Raw genomic sequence first — 24,661 nt, 5'->3', positions numbered from 1 at the left:
CCACTTAACTGTATTAATGTGGGTCCATTTCTTCACAATGTGCTATACTTCATTTAGCTAATGCATGCATAACTGGGTTTTGTTTAAAAACATGAGAGTTTTTTTGTATAGATTTTATATTGTAGGGGAGGGATCTGATAATTAAGTAATTCTGTGATTTGGTCATCATTCAGATGGTGTGCATAATATATAACTACGCTGTTAAGAAGTCAGGTTGTCTGAAAGGTTTTCTCTCCTGCTCACAGATCTGAAGCCCCAGATGGTCTCTGCCACGGTGCCCTGTCTTCCTGCCTACATCCTTTACATGTGTATCAGGCATGCAGATTATAGTAATGATGATCATAAAGTGCACTCCTTGCTTACCTCTACCATCAATGGCATTAAAAAAGTATTAAAGGTAAAAACAAAGCAAAACCCTAACACCTAACTTCAGGGTTTTTCTAATGGGAACAAATTGCCTGGGGTTTTATTGTTTGTTTGGCTTTGTTCTGATATTATTAACAAGAAGTGTGACAAGGTTAAACATACAACTGGATGGTTGGCAGTATAAGTTTCTAGGGAAAGAATATGCCTGCCCCTCCATCCAGAACTCAAGAAACTTTCTCCATAAACACTGGAACCTTTAAAGACATAAAAGTGCACCCAGAGAGCCTCTTAGGCAGGCTTCCTCAACCTGGCCCTCCAGATGTTTTGAGACTACAATTCCCATCATCCCTGACCGCTGGTCCTGCTAGCTAGGGATCAAGGAAGTTGTAGGCCAAAAACATCTGGAGGGCCGAAGTTGAAGAAGCCTCTCTCAGGCATTTGCAAGAGCATCAGTAGATGTGTCAAGAACTTCACATTCGTTCTTTTTCTCATGGCCTTTGCTTCAGAGCTCACAATTTCTAGACCTTACTCTTCCTGCCAGGCTTGGTCTCAGCATCTATGATCTGCCAAGGCCCCAGCATCCTGGCAGGACCTACCAGCACTGACGTCTGCCTTGTCCCACCCATGCCAGGCAGCTGAGTCTGTGAGCAGCCATGTTAATTTCCTGCTCTGCTGTGATGCTATCATCAGTCTCCCTGGGGAAAGTACAACTAGGAGCCACCTAGCTGCCTTCAGCTAGGAACCACTGCCAGATAAGTCGGATAGCATCCGCCAAAGGGCACTTTCCCCAGCACCCACGTTAAGCTTGGAGCCAATCCTGGTACCAGAGAATTTATGCTGCAGACTGAGCAACCAAAAGTCTGCATGAGAGATACCCATGAAGGGAAAGTGCCAGGCTTTGTTGCAAGCAAGATGTAACCGATCGAACCAGATTTCTTTCAAGGAGGTAATGAAGAAGTCTCATGGGCTCAAGGGATGGCTCCTTGTCTGCCTCTCCATTCTTACAATCCTATTACTCTAGATTGCTTCTCCTCCTGCTACAGCAACACTATCTCCCTAATGGTTCAATGCAAGCATATTTGGAAATAGCGGAATTAAGCATTCCTGCTGCAGATATCTAGATCACCTGCCTATAATGGACGTGTGACTAGAAGGATATTGTGACTCCAGGAATTAGTCGGGGGGGGGGTTAAGCAAAACTAACCCATAAAAGCAGAGGTTTTAAAGAGGGTTTTCATCATAATTGTCTTGGGTTCTTCGCAGAAACATCACGATGACTTTGAGATGACGTCGTTTTGGCTGGCTAACACCTGCCGCCTTCTACATTGCCTGAAGCAATACAGTGGGGATACGGTGAGATAAGCGGTTGTGGGAAATGTCGCCATGATGGATGTGCACACAGTCTGTCACCTGTGACTTCTCTACTGAAATAAGCACTGCTGCTCCCATTCACTTCAGTGGGAACTTGCCATTGAAGGCTAATGCTGAATTGCTTTCAATATCTTTGCAGTATCTTTTATCAGAACAAATGGGATTTGCAAGAAAAATGTGCAGTGTTGAGTACAGGATATTACATCTTTTCTCACCCACCACCCTGATTTTCTGTTCTCTTGCTCCACCTGTGGACGTATTCTGTTCTCACTGAGCATGCCCAGTCTTTATTGACTATGTGTGGTGTTTTTTTGTTTTGTTTTTGGAGTTTCCTCTCCTTTAGGGGTTTATCTAAAGATTGTGCAAATTTGGGTTTCCTCCAGGTCTGTTGATACCTCTATTTATGGACAGCGCCATTTTGCTACACAAGGCTCCACACTCGCAGAATGAGTCCCCTATTAGCATAAGGTTTTTCACCCTTCTATGGATCTGCCCTGGAAGCTACAGCTGCTTATTCCCTTGAGTTTAACTTCAGTAGACCTAGAATAACAACAAAAATGCCCTTAGATCGTTTCCAGAAGCAGGATGGGTGGGTGGACTGAGCCAAAATGCCTTTTCCCTATTTGCCTATTTTTATTTAAGTATATCAACATGAAAATATGCCGGTGTGTGTGCTGTGCATCATGCATCCTGCCCAGCAGGAGGATCCTGGTATCCCTCCTCATCCCAGAACACAATGTACAGGAGCGGGTGGCGCTGTGGTCTAAACCACCAAGCCTCTTGGGCTTGCCGAACGGAAGGTTGGTGGTTCGAATCTGTGCGATGGGGTGAGCTGCCATTGCTCTGTCCCAGTTCCTGCCAACCTAGCAGTTTGAAAGCACGCCAGTGCAAGTAGATAAATAGATACCGCTGCACTTTGAAGGTAAATGGCGTTTCTGTGTGCTCTGGCTTCCATCACGGTGTTCCATTGCGCCAGAAGTGGTTTAGTCATGCTGGCCGCGTGACCCGGAAAGCTGTTCCGTGGACAAATGCCGGCTCCTTCAGCCTGAAAGCGAGATGAGCGCCACAACCCCATAGTCGCCTTTGACTGGACTTACCTGTCCAGGTGTCCTTTACCTTTACCTTAGAACATGCTGCCCATTGTGGGTTTCAAATTCATACCTGCACCGAGCAGCTAATGAAATGCTCAAGACCTGGTAGTCACTTGAACTTCTCCAATGAGAGAGACCTTCTCCTGCCATAGATCAAGGGCTCCATAGATCAAGCAGGAGGGCAGAACACTCCCATCTAAACAGTGTCTGCTTAGACATCATGGGGAACTCGATTTGCCTGTCACAAACCTGCAAATGGGCAGTGGGCAACAATGACCCTGAGATCTGGCCAAAAAGCCCAAGCCTTTCTCAGGGTCGTGTTTGGAAGAGTTTACATGTCAGCAAACCAATCGTGGCTAAATGTCTCCCTTTTGTTGCTCTCCCCTTTTTTTAGGGTTTTATGACCCAGAATACTGTGAAGCAGAATGAACATTGCCTGAAGAACTTCGACCTCACGGAGTACCGCCAGATCCTGAGTGATCTTTCCATTCAGATCTACCAGCAGCTCATTAAAATTGCAGAAGGCGTCTTGCAGCCCATGATAGGTGAAACACCAGTGCTCCCATTTAACTCAGCCCAGTGGTGCATTTCAGCGCACCCTGAATTAAACTGGGAGATGGAATCCAACAGAAGCAGACTCATATCCATAATATTTGGGGTGACCAATACTATCTACCAAGTTACCCAGTGGGCACAGCGCCCCAAACAGCAATAGGGTTTGCAGTGAAAGAGTTGTTTGTGGTTTGTGCACATTATCAGCCAGTTTGGGCATCATGTTTTCATACATGGAAACTATTTTTGGAGTTGTTGCTAGGGAGGAATGTATGCAAGAGAACTTCGTGTTGGAACTGAAAATCCTTGTGGTTTTTTAAGCACTGATCTGAAACCAGAACCTGGCAGGCATCCAATGGAGATTATCTGTGCCAATGAGTTTTCCCACCACAATCCCTTCACAGGAATTTAAACGCTAATTGCACAGGAATCCCTGCTATGATTCCTGAAATTTCACCAGGCCTATGCATTTTCACAGCCATGAAGACTAGAAACTTGTTGGGGGGGGGGGAGCAAATGCTGACATTTGTACAGTCCTGAGGCCTTTGCTCAGTACTCAGTTCCACATGTTTTCAGATTCATCTAGGAACGTTAATTTTACCTTTCCTTGCCTCCCTTTTCCGCCTGTGTTACGCAAGGGCTTAAAATATGGAAGTTACTCAAACTGCATGCTGGGGCTGCAGTGTGTATTTATGATACCTCTGTGCAGAAGTGTTCGTAATTTTTACAGTATGTTAATTGAGTTCCAACCCATCCTGTTGCCCACACCATTTTTCCGTGCTTTATAACCATTAAGTAATTAATCCTCCCCAACCCCAACGCAGGAGGAATGCTGCATAAAATTATCCATCCCTATGCCAAGAGCGAGAAGATTAATCTGACAAAGGAAGTCTTCCTTGGTGCTAGGTGAAAGTTCCTTCTGCTGATTGCTCCCTCTGGGCTACCAGAGCGCTGTGTTCATTTGCCACTAGAACTACCACAGCCCATTACTATCCACTCATGGGACTGAAATGCAAATTGCCTGCAATTTAAAGATGCGGTGATTTAGAGGCAGGCAGACTTGTGCAGCTGGATAGGTGGGTGGAGGTATTTAGGAAAACCCAGCACTGAAACACAAGCATTTCAGGTTTCTCAAGACACCTAGTTTGCTTTTTTGCAAATACCGTATTTTTTGCTCTATAAGACTCACTTTTCCCTCCTAAAAAGTAAGGGGAAATGTGTGTGCGTCTTATGGAGCGAATGCAGGCTGCGCAGCTATCCCAGAAGCCAGAACAGCAAGAAGGATTGCTGCTTTCACTGCGCAGCGATCCCTCTTGCTGTTCTGGCTTCTGAGATTCAGAATTATTTTTTTCTTGTTTTCCTCCTCCAAAAACTAGGTGCGTCTTATGGTCTGGTGCGTCTTATAGAGTGACAAATACGGTAATTTCTTTCCTTCCCAGTGACGGCGGTGTTAGAAAACGAGAGCATCCAGGGTCTGTCGGGCGTGAAGCCAATGGGCTACCGCAAGCGGACCTCCAGCATGGGGGACAGCGACAACTTCTACACCTTGGAGGCGATCATCCGCCAGCTGAACACGTTCCACAGCGTCATGTACGACCAGGGCCTCGACCCCGAGATCATCCAACAGGCTGTGAAGCAGCTCTTCTACATGATCAATGCGGTGGCCCTGAACAATCTGCTGCTGAGGAAGGATGTCTGCTCGTGGAGCACAGGCATGCAACTCAGGTGGGCTTCAGGCCAAAGCACATGATCATGCTTAGCCACCCTTCCCAAAGGCTGCACATCTCCCAATGCCACCATTTTGCTTCTCCCAGTAATAATAATAATAATAATAAATTTTTATTTATGCCCCGTCCTTCCCGGTTCAAAAACCGGGCTCAGGGCGGCTAGCAACCAATTTAAAACACTTGATTTTAAAAGCAGCATAAAATACAGTATAAAAACATGATTAACAATAAAATTCAAAAGTCAGTTTAGGGGAAATAAGCATTAGATAATCCCCAGGGCTAGCTGGCTGAATTGGTCCTACTTGGGCCAGCGAGGAGGCCAGGGGAGAATTAGCTGTGGGGTCTCAGAGCGGGTGATCTTCATAAAAGAGGAGGGGGAGGGAAGAGAAGGGAAATAAAAGATCAGGCTGAATTCAAATTAAAGGCCAGGCAGAATAGCTCTGTCTTACAGGCCCGACGGAAGGAGGTTAAATCCTGCAGGGCCCTGGTCTCATGGGACAGAGCATTCCACCAGGTTGGAGCCATCACTGAAAAGGCCCTGGCCCTGGTGGAGGATAGTCTGACTTCCTTAGGGCCTGGGACCTCTAAACTATGGTTATTCGTGGACCTTAAGGTCCTCTGCAGGGCATACCTGGAGTGCCTGGAGGCAGTTGGAGGATGGATGGCGGCTAACAGGTTGAGGCTGAATCCTGACAAGACAGAAGTACTGTTTTGGGGGGACAGGGGGCAGGCGGGTGTGAGGGATTCCCTGGTCCTGAATGGGGTAACTGTGCCCCTGAAGGACCAGGTGCGCAGCCTGGGAGTCATTTTGGACTCACAGCTGTCCATGGAGGCGCAGGTTAATTCTGTGTCCAGGACGGCTGTCTACCAGCTGAACCTGGTACGCAGGCTAAGACCCTACCTGCCCGCAGACTGTCTCACCAGAGTGGTGCATGCTCAAGTTAATTCCCGCTTGGACTACTGCAATGCGCTCTACGTGGGGCTACATTTGAAGGTGACCCGGAAACTGCAATTAATCCAGAATGCAGCAGCTAGACTGGTGATTGGGAGTGGCAGCTGGGACCACATAACACCGGTCCTGAAAGATCTGCATTGGCTCCCAGTACGTTTCCGAGCACAATTCAAAGTGTTGGTGCTGACCTTTGAAGCCCTAAACGGCCTCGGTCCAGTATACCTGAAGGAACGTCTCCACCCCCATCGTTTTGCCCGGACACTGAGATCCAGCACCGAGGGCCTTCTGGCGGTTGCTTCATTGCGAGAAGTGAGGTTACAGAGAACCAGACAGAGGGCCTTCTCAGTAGTGGCGCCCGCCCTGTGGAACGCCCTCACTTCAGATGTGAAGGAAATAAGCAGCTATCCTATCTTTAAAAGACATCTGAAGGCAGCCCTGTTTAGGGAAGTTTTTAATATTTAATGCTGTACGGTTTTTAACACTTGATTGGGAGCTGCCCAGAGTGGCTGGGGAAACTCAGCCAGATGGGCGGGGTATAAATAATAAATTATTATTATTATTATTATTATTATTATTATTATTATTATTATACCAGGAGAGGCGGTCCCAGTTTTTCAGGAGGAAGAAGGGCAGTAGTACGCACTGCCTCACCAAGAAAATGTGTGAGCATTGTGTGTGCCATCCCTGGTGCAGTAGTGCAATCATACCAGTTTGCTTGCCTCGACTTTAGCTCATCTCTCATGCTGTGTAGATCATCTTTGGGAGTCAGTCGCTACAGAGGAGTACACCCAAGGGTCTCTTTTGCCTTGGGAAACTCAAACCTTCTCAGCCACTTTCAGAGGCAACCTGCCATGTTTGAAATATTTCCTCTTCCTCCTCCTATTTTATTTTTTTTAATTATGGCCTTCTTGTGTCGGTCCAGGTTTAACATCAGCCAGCTGGAGGAATGGTTGCGAGGAAAGAATCTACAACAGAGCGGGGCTGCCAAGACCATGGAGCCTCTGATCCAAGCAGCACAGCTCCTGCAGCTGAAGAAGAAGACCTCAGAAGATGCGGAGGCAATATGTTCTTTATGCACAGCCCTCACCACACAGCAGGTAAGGAGGTGAAAGGATCCATTGATTTACTTGTTTATGAGGTCAAAGTCTTAACAAAAGACTTGACAAGCCAAACACAAGATTGTTTTGCTGTCCTAATAAAACCCACACACACCGTTTTTAAGCTCACAACATCCTTGTGAGATAGGTCAAGCTGAGAGAGGTTAAAGAGCTCAGGGAGCTTAGGGACGCAGGTGGAGCTGCGGGTTAAACCACAGAGCCTAGGACTTGCTGATCAGAAGGTCGGCGGTTTGAATCCCCGCGACAAGGTGAGCTCCCATTGCTCAGTTCCTGCTCCTGCCAAGCTAGCAGTTCGAAAGCACGTCAAAGTGCAAGTAGATAAATAGGCGGGAAGGTAAACGGCATTTCCGTGTGCTGCTCTGGTTCGCCAGAAGCGGCTTAGTCATGCTGGCCACATGACCCAGAAGCTGTACGCCGGCTCCCTCGGCCAATAAAGCGAAATGAGCGCTGCAACCCAAGAGTCAGTCACGACTGGACCTAATGGTCAGTTCCCTTTACCTTACTGGTGAGCTTGAAGGCCAAGCAAGAATTTGACCCTGGATCTCCCCAAGTCCTCTCTGAGGTTATTACCCCCTCAGCCATAGAAAAGCATTTACAGGAGAAAAATCACTGGGCAGCTGTTGCAAACGTTAAGCACCCACTCCCACCTGGAAGCATCTAACCTTCCCCTCCCCACCCAGGTTGGGTGCCCTGTGTTATCCTTGCAACTTGTAGTTACACCCTTAGTTCCTAAGTTTTCTCCCTCTTTCCTTGAGAGAAGTGGCTACGTTATTTTTTAAAAAGGGTGATGCAGGGCACACTGCATCAATTCAGCTACTCTGTGTATGCCCCCTTCTCTAAGCCCCTGTTTTATTTTCCTTTCCACAGATTGTAAAAATACTCAATCTCTACACTCCTGTAAATGAATTTGAAGAGCGTGTGACGGTAGCCTTCATAAGAAACATTCAGGTGAGTGCTCCAACAGACAGGCATTGGGAAGTTCTACCTCTGCCTCACAGAAAAACCAACCATGTGTGTTTTCTAAATGGCAGAGCTTTTAAAGCCTTGGTTCAGGAACAGATCGCAGGGATACAAGAGCATTTATATTGCCTCTTTTTTTAACCTGAGATGCTCAGTTTCCCTCCCCCTCCTACTAGTACGTTTTCTGTGCAGCGTCACTCATAGAAGCACACAAGGCTCCTTTACACCAAATCAGGCCATTGGTGTAGCCCAGTTGTATTTATTTCAAATAGCAATGACTCTCCACAGTCTCAGCTCAAGATCTTTCCAGGCCTTAACTCCTTGCACACTTGGAGGTGGAGACACAAGTAATGAACCTGGTACCTTCCATGCACGCAAAGCCATGTGCTGGGCTCCTGTTCTGCAGATTTATATTGATTGTTGCAAAATGCTTTTATCACAGACAAGGCCAACAGTGAGAGGGACGCCATGTATCTTTGACCTGTAGAAGCAATATTGGAAACATTGCCAGATTTCCTCCTGGCTTCCTGTCTTGGAAAAGAATGCCCTCATGGAGGGCTGCAAATTTGGGAAAGGTGACTTTCTGGAGGGGTTGGAGCTTTTCAGCATCCACAGCCACACATACCCTCCCTTCTGTGATTCTAATCTTTTGAGGGAAAAGAATAGCTGAATAATAGCTTTTCTTGGCACAAAGGTTTGGTTCCCATGACCCAAAGTCCTGGTATAGAATAATGGATCAAAATCCAATATGGTTGGCCGTTTAGACCAAAGCTTTACAATTAGCCACTTGATGAAAAGATTTGGTCTCAGAAGGTTTTTGGTAAATATGAACGATTCAACAGTTCTTTTCTTTGGTTTTTATCAGTCAATCAATTCGCAGTATTTGACTGCTCAGTTGACTACCATGGCAGCCAGATAAGTGTTAGTCTCATTCCCCTCTCCCAGCTGCAGAAAGCCAACTGAGGATAAGGCTGGTCTCAGCCACACAGGTGTTCCAACGTGAATTCTGCTGCATTTTGTCTGTTTGCTGATGTGTGTGTTTTCTTCCCCATCCCCTTGCCCCCAATTTCTTGTAGGCAAATTTGCAAGAGCGGAATGAACCTCCACAGCTACTGTTAGACTTCAAGTTCATGTTCCCTGTACTGTTTCCATTCAACCCTTCTTCTCTAACCATGGACTCTATCCACATCCCCGCTTCTCTCGGCCTGGAATTCCTCAACAGAGTTTGAAGATACTATATTGACTCCCAGCCAAATTTCCTAAGCAAAAAAGCAAAAAGTGGAATTTAAGGATCTCTTCAAATGTGGACCAAATGATGGTTGATGAACCAATACACTTTAGTGAATCAGTGCTGAATTGTATAGCATAAGAAACTAATCTTGTATTTTTGGTTGGATGCTTTTTGGTTTGTATGGGGGGGATTTTTTTTGGGGGGGGGGAGGCAGATTTTGCTGCTAAGAATACTTGAAACAAGTGGGGGGTTGTGCCACTTGATACCATGCTAAAAATATTCTTTCCCTGCTGCCATTAAGGCACCAGCATTGGTAAATGGAATAACTATTTTCATTTTCTTAGGTTGTGGTTTGAGAAATTCTATCTTGAAATAATAGAAAGAAGCCTTCGTGACCGTGCATCGTAACGTCGTCCATGGTTATGGGGCTCGCTTGCACATACTGAACTTCAATTTCTGAATTTCTGCTGCTGCCCTTCATTTTTTAAATGATTGTTTTGGGAAATAAAGTTGCAGGAGGCCAGACCAAGAATTAATTATGTAGTCCAAAAGGAAATTTAACTGGTGGAGGGAACAATGCTTTTTCCTTGCATCTGGGGCACAAGAAGATGGTTACAGTTGTTGTCCCAGCTCCATCAAAGGCAACTTTGTATGGAGCATAACCTAGAAGCAGTCAGTGGGGCAGTTCCAGCCTGCCTTCAGTATATTAAGTGGCCATAAATATTTTGTCCATGTGCCACACTGAGAAAGAGGAAAGTCATGGACCCAGAAACCTCTGCAGGAGTTCGGCCCTATAATTACAGCTCCACTGCAGACTGCTGCAGGTTACTCGGACCAATCCAAAATCTTTATGCTTCTTTTATCCTGTGAATATGTATGAGAACACATTGCTTTTACTGTGATTGTGAGAAAAGATAGATAGGGGTACAAGGTCCAAAATACTTCACAAAAAGGTCAGTTCCTTGTTATCATAGCTGAGTAGTCCTTACAGTTACTAGTGGCAGTGCTAATCTGCAGGACAGATTCCTTGGCCATGTTAGGAACCATTGTGAAGTCAAGATACAGTCTGGCAGAGCTTCCATAGGACTGGCTGGGCAACCTGAATGGAAGGTTTGCCTTCAACCAACTTTGTGACTTGTTTCAAGTCAGTTACGGAGGGCAGTTGCTTCATACCATGGAAAAAGTTGTGTGATACCATATCTGATTGGGTAGCAAAGTGCTGGTTGGCAAGGAGGCCTTTTGGGAGAAATAGAATGAGATATTAGCACTGATGACATTGCATCATTACCAGCAATTTGAAGCAAACCAGAATGGGTAGGGAAATTATTTTACCTTCCTAACATGGCACTAATATGCAATAGCATTAACAGCACCACTTCCCCATCAGAGACTCAATTGCCTAATGAAACATGGCTTAAGAAACTGGATCTGCCCAAGCTTAGTGCACTGACACACAGTGCTTTTAAGTAAGCAGGCAATGAAGCAGGAATCTGCTGTTAACCATGACTTGCCATTACACGCAAACCAGGAAACTATGGTTAATGGTTTCCAAACAACCCAGGATCTGGAAATCAATGTTAAACCATGACTTCGTATCCTGGTTTGTTTGAAAGACATTCACCATACTTTCAAGGTTTGCACATAATAGGAAGCCATGGTTAACTGCAGCCTCCTGACGTAATTCCCTGCCTGTGCAAAGGGAAGAGGGAAGTGGCTGCAAGCGTATCCTCACTTACCAAGCCAGGAAGTGAACGTGACCAGTGAAACAAATAGAAACTGTTTCACCAATATGGTTTTTTAATCTTTGGGTTACAGAATGTTTAAAGTAAATAGCTTTCTCAACTCTCTATTGTTTTGACATTAAAGTACACATGCAATTCCTACCTATTCAGTTGCTTTCAAAACTATTAAGCTTTGCAAAGGCAACACTCAACCTACTATCAGATAGCATCAGAAATGCAGAGCAACTTCCTGCAACTTGAACTTAGGCAGCTAGCCAATTCTAAGAGGGAGATTTTAACAGCTTGCGAAGTTATCTCCCTTATAATAGAATACAGTTTTTACCAACGGACTGGTCCTAAGCATTCTGATCTGATTCAGAAAATAACTGGAGTACTTGCCCATTTCTAGCAGGTGATGAGTCCCAAGGGTCACTGCTCTCTTTTTTTAAAAGTTCAGCAGTCTGCATATTGAGGTACTGCTGATTCAGGCTACGTTGCTCAACACCTTACAGTATCGAGTCCTTGGAAGAACAATATGCAGAGAGAGGGAGAAACAAGTAAAGTCCTGCAGTCAACTTATACACAAAAATCATCTCTCTCACTCAGCATTTCTAATGTGCACTTGCAAATCCGCTGCTGCAACACTCCAGTGTATTAACATCGCAGTTGAACAGAGGTTATAATACAAAATGGAACTATTCTGGGGACCATGGTTTAATATAGCTTTTCATATTCCTAATTCATAAACCAGTAACTATAGCAAGTAACGATTGCTTCAGCATGCATTTGAGACATTTACTTCTTCAGCTGAATTTGCTTCAGTTCTACAGTGCCTTGAGCTTGTTTGGTAGTTTTTTGCCCCTGCCAAAGGTGCCCAGTTAGGTTTCAGCCAGTCTCATGGTGGTGAAATTACCCAATAATGCTCCAGTCAAGGGAATCCTCCCCTGACACACACACACACCCCCCCGCATTGTTCCTCATTCACACCCTACTTGGGCATAGAAAGTGCCAGTTTTCATGGCAAACTTTGCCTCTTTCTCTTGTGACTTCCTGCATGCAGCAAACCAATGTTGGACAGAGCCTTTCCCCAGCAGTTGCCATGACTGACCCCGTGTGCTTAGGCATGCCAGCTTTGTGGGTTTGAAGCTTGATAGAATAAGGAAGCACAGTAAGTATGTTGCCTTCACTGAACAAAGCCATTCTTCTCCTTGACCTTGGCAAACAACTTTCTTTATACCACAACTGTCTCTTTCCAGCACGATTGAAGAGATTTCCTTTGAAGCTTCTTTTTAAAATAATAAATTCCAGGCACTTCTTTTTTTCTTTAGCCAATGCACAGTAATGGTCAATTAAATGACATAAAAGCAAGAATAGCAGCATCCAAGCCTCAGTCAGTTCTGCAGCAGCCAGGTAATTTTCTTTCTGCATTATGTTCTCTTCCCAGGATCAAATCTTCCATCTCCCAAACAATCAGCCTGAGGTTGGGGCACTCTGCCAGTTGTGATGAACTAGAGCATTTGCCTCCTTAAACGTCGGGGGGAGGTGAACTGGGTGACTGCTCCTGATTTCTCCAGTGCAATGCAGAATTTAGTGTTGTCCTGCACTCTAGACTAAGCAGAAAGTATGTGTTCACAGTTTCTCTTGTTGCACCTGTTTCTGTGTATCCAGCTGTGCAATTTTTTAAAGTGTTCCAGCTGCAACTGAATCACCATGCATTGCTAACCATAATTCTAACCAGGTAGGCTAACTGAAAGGGAGCTGCAGAACCCACTTTCACAGTGATCCTAGAAAACGTATTTATAAAATGTGGCTAATGTTCTTCCTGAGGATAATGGTATTTCACTACAGCACTGCAAGGAGAATTTATTTATATTATGTATTATATCTGTGTATATTTTAAAAATCTAACTGTTAGTATAGAAAGAGATATGAACTGAGTAAATAACTGTAATATTTAACTGCAAAAGATTTTCAGAAGGATCTCATGTTAAATATATTTGATGTATGTAATTTTTATGTTATCTGTTTTTAAGATATCTTGGGACTTACTTTTTAAAAAGCCAATTCACTGGTATTGCCCTGCACAAACATGCCTTCTCTCTCTTCCTCATCAGCCATTTAAATGTCATTTAAAACTCTTTAGCACAGTTCAAAAAGGTGGTTGGTGTCATTTATTTCATCATTTTAAAATATTTCTGATAGAGTACTTTCCCACTGTGTGCCTTTTCACCATTATTCTCAATCACTATTTTTTTCAAGACTGAGTGTTAATAATTCTGGGGAAACCTTTAAATGTCACCAAAAATTGCCTTTGGAGTTGTAAGTAGACAGTTGACGCTGGAAATTTTGAAGCAGACATGTTCAAAAGTCCATGAAGCAAGTTCAGTATTCACTGTAAACAATAGATGTAGTCTAGCAACTGCACAGAATCCAAACTGCATATACAGCGGGGTTTAATGGCCTTTCCCCAAGCAGTTTCTAAGCCTTTACCCCATACACGGCTTTTTAAAGGGAAATCTGTCCAAAAGTGTGGATGCGCAGACAATGATGCTTGCTTGCTCGCACGCACCCCCTTTTGCTAACATGGAAAACCCTGCTTTGTAGGAACACACATTCATAATTAATCAGCACACATATTAACAGCAAAAAAATAAATAAAAAATGCATTCAGACCCACAAATTGAGAAGGGGGAGGAGAGAAAGCAGCATATATTACATTCCTCATAATAAAGGGCAATTGAGTGGGGATAGCAGTCAAATTAGCAATGTTGAAGATCCTCTAGCAACGAATAGCCCAGCATGTAACTTCTCTATACTTAGTCCAGCTAGTATGGAAAGAACACGTCACCAGTGAGCAACTTAAGGAATTTCTTCCTGAGTCAGTAATTCATAATTATGTGTCAGTTAAATTTGGGCAATGGATCTTTTTATAACTATTGGAACTGCTCCCAGAGACGAATTCATGTGTGAAATTCTTACTGTAGCAATTAGCTGATGATCATGTGCTGGTGAAGCAGTCATTGATCGCTATTCCATGAATGGTGCCATAGCTAGCAAAAAACAACAACCCAACCCACTTTTGTTACTCCCTTCCTTCCAGCAATGAGATCGCGGGTTGAGAAAGGGTGTTACAAAGATTTTCTATGCAGCAGCAGGAACATATCAACTGAGGCTGGAAGAAATCTGCAGCCACTACCAAACATCTCTCTTTGTCTATCCTCTTCCATCAGCAGCAGACTTCCAAAGAGAGAAGGGAGCATTTCAATTTCCTAGACTTGGCAGAAATCCTATAAAGTCACTGAACTTCTTGGGGCTGATTCCCACACTGTTTGGGTGGGTGCGGACTTGGTTTTGATCTGTGCTGGCTTTATTTTGTCACTTCTTTAGGACAAGGGTGACTAACCTGAGGCACTCCAATTCCCGTCAGCCCCAACCAGCATGCCAAATGGTCAGCGACGCTGGGAGTGGTAGTCCAAAAATAGCTGGAGAGCTACAGGTTTGCCTCCTCTGCTCAAGGCTTCAAATTACTGTACTATAATGCAATAAACAGGGGTTCACAACAGGGTGTCTGCACAACTTCATCATATATATGTTCAATGAACATGGACAGTTTGCATTGAATCTAAACCCCCAAAGCGAATTGGCTGCCCTATAGTACTGGCTGTGCCCTTGAAACTAATTGTCAGAGTTGGGCATTAGGGTACCCCAGCACCATAACTTTATTTATTGAAGGGAGACTGGTCAGACCTATACCCTAAGAAAATCAACAACTGCCAGTGAAATCAGCTATTTGACTACACGATCATGCCTATTTAAAATCATGCTGCAATATTATGTGTGTACCAGGATTAAGACACTGGTAGCAGGCCATGGGTCTATGTGTTCCCTCTTCCCCACCACCTGTTAATCACATTTTTCTATTACATCAGTACCACTGCTAGTTGCAGCTAATGCTTAAGTAGGAACCTTGACTGACACCAGTGGTGACACTGAAATAAAAGTTAAGGGCAGTGGAAATTCACCATGAGGAGAGGAGCACACAGGCACACAGCCTGCTCCTGAACTCCTGAAACAGGATTAAGACAACAGAAGCATTACGTTCCTATTGTCCCTTTTAAGATGTTAATGAAATAAAGTATGCAAGAATTTGCAGTGGCTGACCAGGCTGCTGCAAGCGTTTGTAAAGGTGTGTTAACACTAAGCCATATTTCCTCCTCATGCCAGCGCTACATTAACAACATGAACTTGTTTCTTATTGTCAGAAACTGTAATAGGACTGTAATTTTAGTGGTCAGAATGACTTGGGATTTTGGATAGCCAGCTACAATAATCCTATAACTGTGCCAATCAAAATATATTGTACAAGCCTGTTTACGCCTGTCTCCTCAACCCATTGGATTTTTATGTATTTGAAGGTGTAACAGAACAGTTTGCTTTCTGAATTAAGGCTGAATATTTTAAATACAAGCAGCCAATAACATTCCCCTTAAATGCTAGAATTGTTCAAAGAACACACAGGCCTGACAGTAAAAATGGATGTGCAAAAGGGAAATAAGGATTTGCCTAGCAGTACCCAATCCAGGGTTTGCTGTGTGCATGCCAAGTCTTAAGTCACCACAGGTTGATAGGTCGGCTGCTCTGAAGGTACTTGAATGACTTTTGAAGGCAAGTCCCAAAAATGTAGATGAAATGATACTGCTGGTAAAAGAAATATTTTTCCATTTTGAACAGATCTGTAAACTACACTTTCTGTTTGTAGGAAAACGACAAATAGTCCTGTCCTTCAGCTGTGCATAAAATATTGTGAAATAAATACTTTGGAATATGTGGGAGGCTGTTGGGACTTATTTTCTAGTGCACTGCATTGAAGACGTTGTATTTGCATGAGATTGACAATTCCCATTTCAAAGGCCTAATCCTTCTCATGGGCAGAATTGAGGATGAGTTGACATTTTCAGAACGTACCTGGCTGGCTCTCTGACCCTAAACACATCCACCTGTGGTTTGCCAGTGGGTTGCATGTCTGGTAAAGTATCAGTATACCATTATTTAAAAAAAAATATTCATATATATATATATATATATATATATATATATATATAACACAAATATATATCAGTTGAAGGGTGAGTTTGAGCCCAGAGCCAGCCAGATCCTGATGGCCCCAATTTGTAAGGATGGTGAGAAGATGGGAAAAGGTACTACAATACCTCCTTTTATCCACGTCAGTTCTTCCCCAAAAGCATTTTACAAAAGGTTCTCATCTCTGCACTGCTGTATGCAAGAAATTTGCATCTTGCATGCACAGATATACATCCCTGGTTTCATTTGGCAGAATAGAGAAGTACAAGCTGATAGGGAAATATATTTCAGTGTTAAACCTATGAGGTCCCACAATGTATTTGCATACTGATTTTCTTGAACAATTCTATCCTAGGAAAAGAAAACGTACTCTGGCCTTTTGAGAAACAATCCAATTTGAAATGTGAAGATAGGGCAGGAATAATAAGTAAGGAATCCTTACTTGGGAGGAGGCCCCACTGAACATGATGGGGCTTGTACCTAAGTGAACAGGAGGCTTAAAAGGTAGACCTCTGATTATAGGGCCTGTGGTTTTTTAAATAATTATGGCTTCTAGGGGTTCCTGAATTAACACTTCTGAAGAGCAAACATTATTATAGCAAAGAAGTGCCAATAAAACAATTCACATTCCTATTTGGTTCATGGTTGCTTCTGACAGACCAAGAGCAATAAAGTCAAGCTTATAAAAAAGTAAAGTTTAATGGAATAAGGGGTGACAGGGTGAATACATCTATTCCATCTCTGCAGGGGTACAAGATAGCAACCTGTACCCTGTTGAAGCTGTATAGAGTTGCAGGTAAAAAGCTCTCCGCTATGCTAGACGAGGTGTGAAGTCCATGACACTTTATGGCATATGTGATGGGCCTCCTCAGTGGTAGAAGCTTTATGGATTTCAGCCTTTAATGCTGTTTCAACTACAGTTAAGGGAAATGCAACAAAAGGTCTGTTTTCCCTATTGCTTATAGGGACTCCCTATACAGACTCCCTGTAGTGCATCATAGGAAAGCAGGAGAAAAGCTAAGGTGGTTTGAAAAACTCTGGACCATTGCCATAATGGGAGGAACTCACTAACAACCTACAGCCAAGACAAGGCAAAACCAAACCAATAGCACACTATACTGTTGGGTATCCTTTCATTACATTTATTTAAAAAACCAGCCTGCCATTAAACACTGTGGATTACTTGCATTTGTTTCATTCTCTGCGTGGCAGCTTGTGCTGCAGGATCCAAGGGCCACGTGAAGAAATCTGCAATGGAGAACAAATATATTTGCTATGAGCCGTTAGAAGGGTAGGGTTACAATGTGGCAGCCCCCCCAGAAGCTTTTGGAGAAAAACCTGTATTCCATGAAAAGTATTCAGAGGTAACTGATATATAAGTGAGTGCTTAATTTCTGGAACAGTTCAGCGCAAATGGGGTGTTCCTTGCTACAATGCTAGTCCTATTCCAAAATAGGCACGGGCACAATTTTAGCTGCCCCACTGAGGCATGGAGGTAAAAGAATTCAACGTTTGGGATATTAACATATGTCAATAAAGATCTTAGCATTTGAAAGTCAGGAAGGTACCAATTCTTACACAGTGGGATTTAAAAGGTTAAAAGTTTTGGAATGGGGAAAGAGTGAGTTTCACAGAATTGTAGCATTGCAAGGGACTATGAGGATCATCTAATCCAACCCCCTGCAATGCAGGAATCTTTTGCCCAAAGTGGGGCTCCAACCCATGATTGAGTCTTACGCTCTATTGACTGAGATATGAATGTGATAAATCTAGCCACTCCTGCAATGAATCAGGTACAGTGGTACCTCAGGTTAAGTACTTAATTCGTTCCGGAGGTCCGTTCTTAACCTGAAACTGTTCTTAACCTGAAGCACCACTTTAGCTAATGGGGCCTCCCGCTGCCGCCGTGCTGCCGGAGCACGATTTCTGTTCTCATCCTGAAGCAAAGTTCTTAACCCAAGGTACTATTTCTGGGTTAGCGGAGTCTGTAACCTGAAGCATATGTAATCCGAGGTACCACTGTATATGGTTCTCCTCCGAACAGTCCTATGAGGGACCTAAGAAGAGCCTGTTGCAGCGGGCCAATGGCCCATCTAGTCCAGCACCCTGCTCTCAGAGTGGCCAAACAGATGCCATGGGGAAACCCACAAGCAGAGCACAAGAGCCCTTTCCTCTCCTGCAGTTTCCTGGCATTCAGAAGCAACTCTTACTCAGGTAGGTAGTTTAGGCTGACAGCGCACGACTGGTTCAAAGTCAGCCAGGAGGTTTCATGGCTGGGTAAAAATCTGAACTCAGATCTCACCAATCAGATCTCCCCAGGTTCAACACACTTAACTACGACATATCCATAATATAGACAGGCTGTGTTTAAATCTACTTAGCAACACTTAAGGAACACCTTTTGTTGTTCCTTAAGTTTCTTTTTGTACATAAGCATCCAACTGCAGCACTAGGGACATATCAGTTATTTCTTGGTCTCAGATGCCTTTGTTAGCACAAATTCCATCATTCAGTTCCACAGAACTCAGATTGCGCAGTGGGCTATTCATCACAGACCAGGAACTGCAATGGTGAGAGTTTTTCAAGAGCTTATGAACAAGATAGATTAGAAAAATTATTCTCACTCCTGATCTAGCCCCTTTTTCCACCTTCCTGAGTCCCCACTCCCAGTGCAGAATCATATTTTTTTAAAAAAATTATGGATGTATGGATTTATGTATGCATCTTCTCCCTACACTGAAACAGAGAGGAGAAAAGGAAGTAACAGCAATAGCAAATTAAAACAAAATGATAAGACAGTGAGCAGAGAAAAACCTGGGATAGTTGACGCATAAGTTAAGGACTGCAGAAGCAGAGGGGGAAAGAGAGCCTGAAAACCCATTGAAGCAGGGCAAAGGAGAGGGCTTGCAAACAGGATCACTGAATCTACGATTCCCAAGAACTATAACAGAAGGCCGATAATGTTTTTTCAGTATTTTACATAATATGCTACTGCTTTGGGAAGGTTGCATACATCTATTTCTGATATGCATAATAACCCAAGAACAACAATCTGAGATGCTCGAGGTTCTTCAAGACAGAAAAGGCGTGAAACTGACAGCCTTGTATCTATTTCATTCGTGAATCACTTCCTGTGAAGCATCTTAAAGTGATTTCATAATAAATGATAGCAAAAACATGGTCTAGTATGCCTTTTCACCCTCCACTAAAGCTCCCAGCTTCGGCTTGTCATATATATTATCTTGTTTCAGTTCATATTTATTTTGACAAAATATAAATGCCTCATAATGCAGTGGAGACACTTGATTCTGTAAACAGCCATCCATACTGCTGCCTCCCCTTCAAAACAGGAGGCTGGCTGTTAAAAGAAACTAGCGCTACAAAACTTCACAATTAGGTTCAACCCATGAGATCTGAAACAGAATTTGGGCCTCTATTGATTGCAGTCTGCAGTTGTTGGCTTTTTTTGCCCCTTTGCATTTAAAAAAACTTAATTTAGCAATCTATCCCTAGGAACGTAGGAATATGTCTTATACCAGGTGTTTGTATGTAGCCTAGGATTGTCTCCTCTGATTCAGAGTCCCTCACAAGGGTCTTTCTCATCACCTTCTTTCTACCTGACCCTTTTCAACTGGATATGCAGAGACTGGACCTTGAGACCTTCGGCAGATAAAGCAAAAAGTTTACTAACTTTTGAGGAAAGAGTGCTTGTTGAGCAAGACCCTCCCAATAAGCTATAATTGCACAACACAAATTTGCTGGTATGTGACTGAATGCCACCCAGTCCGGAAAGGCCAAATGGATTCAGTGAGATCTCTGACGCATCATATCCAAGATCCATCTATTCCACTTCCCACACTGGCCTATCAGATATGCCAGGAGTCTACTAGCAAGGGATGTAGTAACAGCCCTCTCGTTTTTTCTCCACTGAGTGGCTTTGCAAGACCGAACAACCTCTGTTTGGGAGGCTCAATATGAATTTTCCAAAAACCGTCTATAAACATTTAAGAAGCAACAAAAATTAGCTAAAGGAGAATATTCAAGCAAAAATTGCAGGATGATGTGCAAGGGGGTTATTACCTAGTAAGGTAATAACATTATTAGGACCTACCAACGATCACAAAGATGACAAAGCTTTTGAGCTTTGTGCTTTGTTGTTGCTGGCATCTGTCTGCCTTTTGAGATAATGGAGGAAGTGTGCCTTTGGGAGTGAAGTCAAACTGCTGGAAAGTTACAAGCGCTGCTGAGGGGAAGATGAAGCTGGGGAAGATGAAGGCGGCAAGTTTCACTGTTACAGATGCACCATTTCTTCTCTCTGCGCTCCTCCCAGCAGCCATTCCTTGCCTGGTGAATGCTATGGATGCACAGCCTGTCTGTCTCCTGGTGGGGTTGATGTTGCCTGCCTCCACGTCATGTTTGCAGACATCTTAGTTGCTTCTTTGCTTATTTACTCTCAGTATTTATCCTGGCTGCCCAATGACATAGTTGTTTGGGAGACTTGGAGAGATAAAGTGATAAAAGGTACATGGTTCAAAACTGATGGATTTGCATGTTTGCTCACTCCTTCGGGGGCTTTTAAGTGGCTCCTTGCAGTTAGAGATGCAGGGAGGGGAAAACCTTGAGAGGTATGTGCGAACAAACCATAAAATGAAAGCACACACCCCAAAGAATCCTGGGAACTTTGGTTTGTTAAAAAGTAGGAGCAATCACAGGTCTGTGAGGAGCCAGAATCCACCACCAACTTTGGCGGGGGGGGGGGGCAGTTATTATTTTGCTTTTCTTGTTTTAATCATGCATTTTGTGTTATTATCTATGCAAAAATCTCCAAATGAATCTGAACTTCAATGCCTATAATCCCTGGTAGACGACAAGGATCCTGAGATCACGTTAAGGGTAGCCAAATTCTGTGCAACTGCCATAAAATTTAGGGAACAAGTTGTGCTATCATAATGGTTAAGGTTTTAAATGATAATTTTAGGTTATATGTTAATGACTAAGTTTTAATTTATATATTTTTAAACTGTTGCTATATCTGTATTGTCCCTGTTATACCTAATTGCAAATTCAAAGGTATCCCTATCGTGTTTTATGAATTCCATGATTTTGTGTGTGGGCTGGAACTGGTCTGTGACCGAAATAACAAATTAATTCGTTCAATGTGTTATTATCTTGTATTTTTTTATGCTGTGAACCGCCCTGAAATATATCGGTGGTGGGCGGCACACAAATTTAATAAATAATAACAACAAACCCACCCACAGACAGACACTCCCGAGGCAGGCGCTTCAACTTGAAGCAGGCCGCGTTGCCCCGGAAACGGCCGGCGCGAATCTGCCGCGCCCCAAACCGCTCCTCCCGTTGCTCTCCTTTCCCCGCCCAGTTTGACATCCGCGGGCGCAGATTCCACACGAGGGTTCCTCGTTTTTGTAGTAATCGTTGCCACCATGCGGAGAGAGCACCTTGGCGTTGCCAAGCCTGCACCCAGTTCCCTGCCCCTCCCCAGAGACAAGTTCCTTCTCCCCCCCCCATTCCAAAAACTAAATAAAAGCATTATTAAAAAGGAAACCGCTATTATTTGCAACTGGTATTATTCAATTCAATTCAATTGCTATTATTGCAATCGAATTGGTACAATTCAAAGAAGCAGGATTCAAAGGAGCAACCCAAATCTGGGGTTGCTACACGCCCCCATTATCCCACCCCTCGAGGATGCACACGCGTTACCTGCACACGCGTCTCACCTGTTCCCTCCTCTCGAGGAGCAGCAGGCAGAGTCCGCTTGTGCTGAACGTGACTGTGCAGACTTGGAGCCTGGGCGACGGGGAAGAAGTAGGGGAAAGGGCAAGAGGAGGAGGAGGAGGGGAAGAAACTAAGCACCGAAAGGTCTGGTCCCGGCCCCCTCCGCCCGCCCCCTCTGCAGGCTGGGCCTCGGGATTGCATCAGGGCGTGCGAAGGGAGACCTTCAGCCCAGGAGACGGAAGAGGCGGCGGCGGCCATGGCTTTGCTCAGAGGCAAGTAGTTGTTCCCCGGGCTTAAAACTTCTCTTTCCGAATCTTTTCCCCTTCCTTTCAGGGCTGCATTTTGCAAGCCTGACGCTGCACTCGCGCTTCCAGATCCGGGAGCAGCACACGCCCTAGAAACTACAAATGCAAGATTTTTATGTTTACTTTGTTTTTATGTTGCGTTGTGCTCACTCTCATCTCGGCAGCTTGAATAAACACGGCTTTGGAGCAAAGAACATGAAGCAGCACAGGATAGGAGAAACGAGGCTTGGAGTGGTTCTTTTTTATTATTATTATTTTATTGCCGGCGTGCATACCTTTGCTTTTTATTATTTCTTTCTTCTTCAAAGGCAGAGCTTTTCACTCAGGTTTTATTGTGTTTGCCTATGCTGCCCCGGGAGTTGAACTGGGATCGTTCCCATTTTGCACATGGGGAAACGGAGGCTGAGAACTTTTTATTGATAAGAAATGCATTGGAAAACAAAAAGAAACAGCTCCTAGCATTGATTGATTTGTATAACAGGTTGTCAATCATTTTGAAAGATATCTATCCACATTCTCCAAATTAAAAAAAAAATCTATAATATTCTACACTGAAATGTTTACTGTAGCAAAAAGCCACCAAGCTGCAGAGTCTTTGTATGAAAAAGTTGGCTTAAAAAAAAACCACATCTAAAAATTAGACTGCAATCATTTAAGCATTTCAAAGCTTCCGTGAATAGGATAGCCTAATAATAATAATAATAATTGTTTTATATAGTGTATTTCAAATGTGCAAAGCCGTTCTTGCATATTATCTCAGTAATCTTTGCAAGACCCTTGTAAGTTAGGCACTGTAGGGGGCTTGCTCTGGTTTGGTGTAGCCAGGCATGTTGAACTAGGCAGTCCCTTCTTGAGATCATGAAATAGGACATGGGAATCACTACCTGTAAGGCTTTAGCTATCCCTAAGCATATGTGGACACTTCAGTGGATAAGGAGTTAACTAGTTTGCAAAATGTCTGGTAAAACATGCTTTGAAAGCTGCAGAGACTTTGTATGCAAATAGGGAGATGAATGCTGTCATGAGTATATACTAGTTTCCACATAATGAACAACATTGCTGCACTGGCTTGCATTTCTAAACTTGTGCAATGCCCCAGGTGCTTTTCTGTAACCATGAAAAGGCACAGCTTGTGAAAATGATATACAGGTGGTACATAACCCCAGTCAAGCTTGCTAAAATCTACCATTTGCCTGATAATAAATGTTGGAAATGTAAAGAAACTGAAGGTACATTTTTTCACCTTTGGTGGACGTGCCCAAAGATTCAGGCTTTCTGGGAGATGATATATAATGAACTAAAAAAGGTATTTAAATATACCTTTTTGAAGAAACCAGAGGCCTTTCTCCTGGGCATAGTCGGCCAATCGGTGTTAAAAAAGGACAGAACTTTCTTTATGTATGCTACAACAGCAGCAAGAATACTCATTGCAAAGTATTGGAAGACACAAGATCTACCCACACTGGAGGAATGGCAGATGAAAATGATGGACTACATGGAATTGGCGGAAATGACTGGCAGAATCCGTGACCAGGGAGAAGAGTCGGTGGAAGAAGATTGGAAGAAATTCAAAGACTATTTACAGAAATATTGCAAAATTAATGAATGTTAGAATGATGTTGGATTGAAGTTAAGGGGTTTCTAGCTGTACAGGCCAAAAGAATATGGAAAAATTGGTTTTAATATGTAAAATCTAAAATTTAAAGTTATATTATATCAAGATTAAAGATTAGGATTAAAAAGGAGGGAAAGGAATTGTTGGATTAACATATTTAATTAGAATACAAAAGAGGGAGGTAAGAGGAGGTCCGGGAAACAAGTAAATGTAAAAGAAGTGAGGAAAAGATGAAATTGTTTTTAATTGTTTTTTCTTTTTTTACTTTGTATTTTTTCTTTTTATTGTTAATTCTTTCTTTACTAATGTGGTTTTTTTCTTGTGAAACTTTAATAAATATTATTTTAAAAAAAGAAAAGGCACAGCTTGCAGCCTTTGAGTCTGAAATTGCTCCTTTCAGGGAGTATAAGGGGCTATATGCTACTTCCAGGATCAGAGACAACATGCTGGGAGAGGGCTGATGGCTTGATTGTGGTATCTTTTTTGGCATTCTGAGAAACCGATGCCGGATTAAATAGGCCTTTGGTCTATTTACCCTAATAGGCCTTTGGTCTACTTCTTCAGACTCTGGGGAGTAAAGACCTTGTCAGTAATGAGTATTACAGGGAATTGATGTCTCTGGTGATGACTGCACACTTTTCCACACAGCTCCTCAAAAAGCAAATACTTTGGACCCAATTTAAGCAAATATTAACTATGAAAGCAGGCTTGTTTTTGTATCACTTCCGTATTACTTAATACTTAGTTGTTGGAAGCAGAACGGCTGTATTCACTGAAGGGGGTGCGTAGGATCTTAAGCCTTCATTTATCTCCATGGGCTTCTGTCAACAG

The 24,661-nt window shown here is 43.4% G+C and overlaps 1 protein-coding gene and 1 long non-coding RNA gene across 6 annotated transcripts in view; one reads left to right on the top strand and one right to left on the bottom strand.

Moving 5' to 3' along the window:
- The window catches only part of MYO5B (myosin VB), a 307,859-nt gene extending 296,604 nt beyond the window's left edge, over positions 1–11,255 (top strand). For all 3 annotated transcript variants that reach the window (XM_080973376.1, XM_080973378.1, XM_080973377.1), the window contains 7 exons: positions 246–397; positions 1,630–1,719; positions 3,223–3,373; positions 4,820–5,105; positions 6,982–7,156; positions 8,045–8,125; positions 9,214–11,255. In XM_080973376.1, the coding sequence (XP_080829502.1) occupies positions 246–397; positions 1,630–1,719; positions 3,223–3,373; positions 4,820–5,105; positions 6,982–7,156; positions 8,045–8,125; positions 9,214–9,366 (1,088 nt within the window). In that variant the 3' untranslated portion in view covers positions 9,367–11,255. The remainder of the gene's footprint in view (positions 1–245; positions 398–1,629; positions 1,720–3,222; positions 3,374–4,819; positions 5,106–6,981; positions 7,157–8,044; positions 8,126–9,213) is intronic.
- Positions 11,256–11,394: 139 nt separating this feature from the next.
- Positions 11,395–23,467, bottom strand: LOC308458785. 3 transcript variants are annotated; one of them, XR_013977654.1, is made up of 4 exons: positions 21,913–23,467; positions 20,283–20,668; positions 17,355–17,419; positions 11,395–17,076 (listed from the first exon to the last, which is right to left on the bottom strand). It is a non-coding gene; the product is annotated as an uncharacterized lncRNA (long non-coding RNA). The 3 variants fall into 3 exon arrangements; XR_013977655.1 differs by lacking the exon at positions 20,283–20,668 and having other exon boundaries at positions 21,913–23,465; XR_013977656.1 differs by lacking the exon at positions 21,913–23,467 and having other exon boundaries at positions 20,283–21,419.
- Between the last annotated feature and the right edge of the window lie 1,194 nt (positions 23,468–24,661).

Source organism: Podarcis pityusensis (assembly GCF_964106645.2).
Source record: "Podarcis pityusensis genome assembly, chromosome: 11".
NCBI lineage: Eukaryota > Metazoa > Chordata > Lepidosauria > Squamata > Lacertidae > Podarcis > Podarcis pityusensis.
This window is presented reverse-complemented; position numbering and strand designations above follow the sequence as displayed.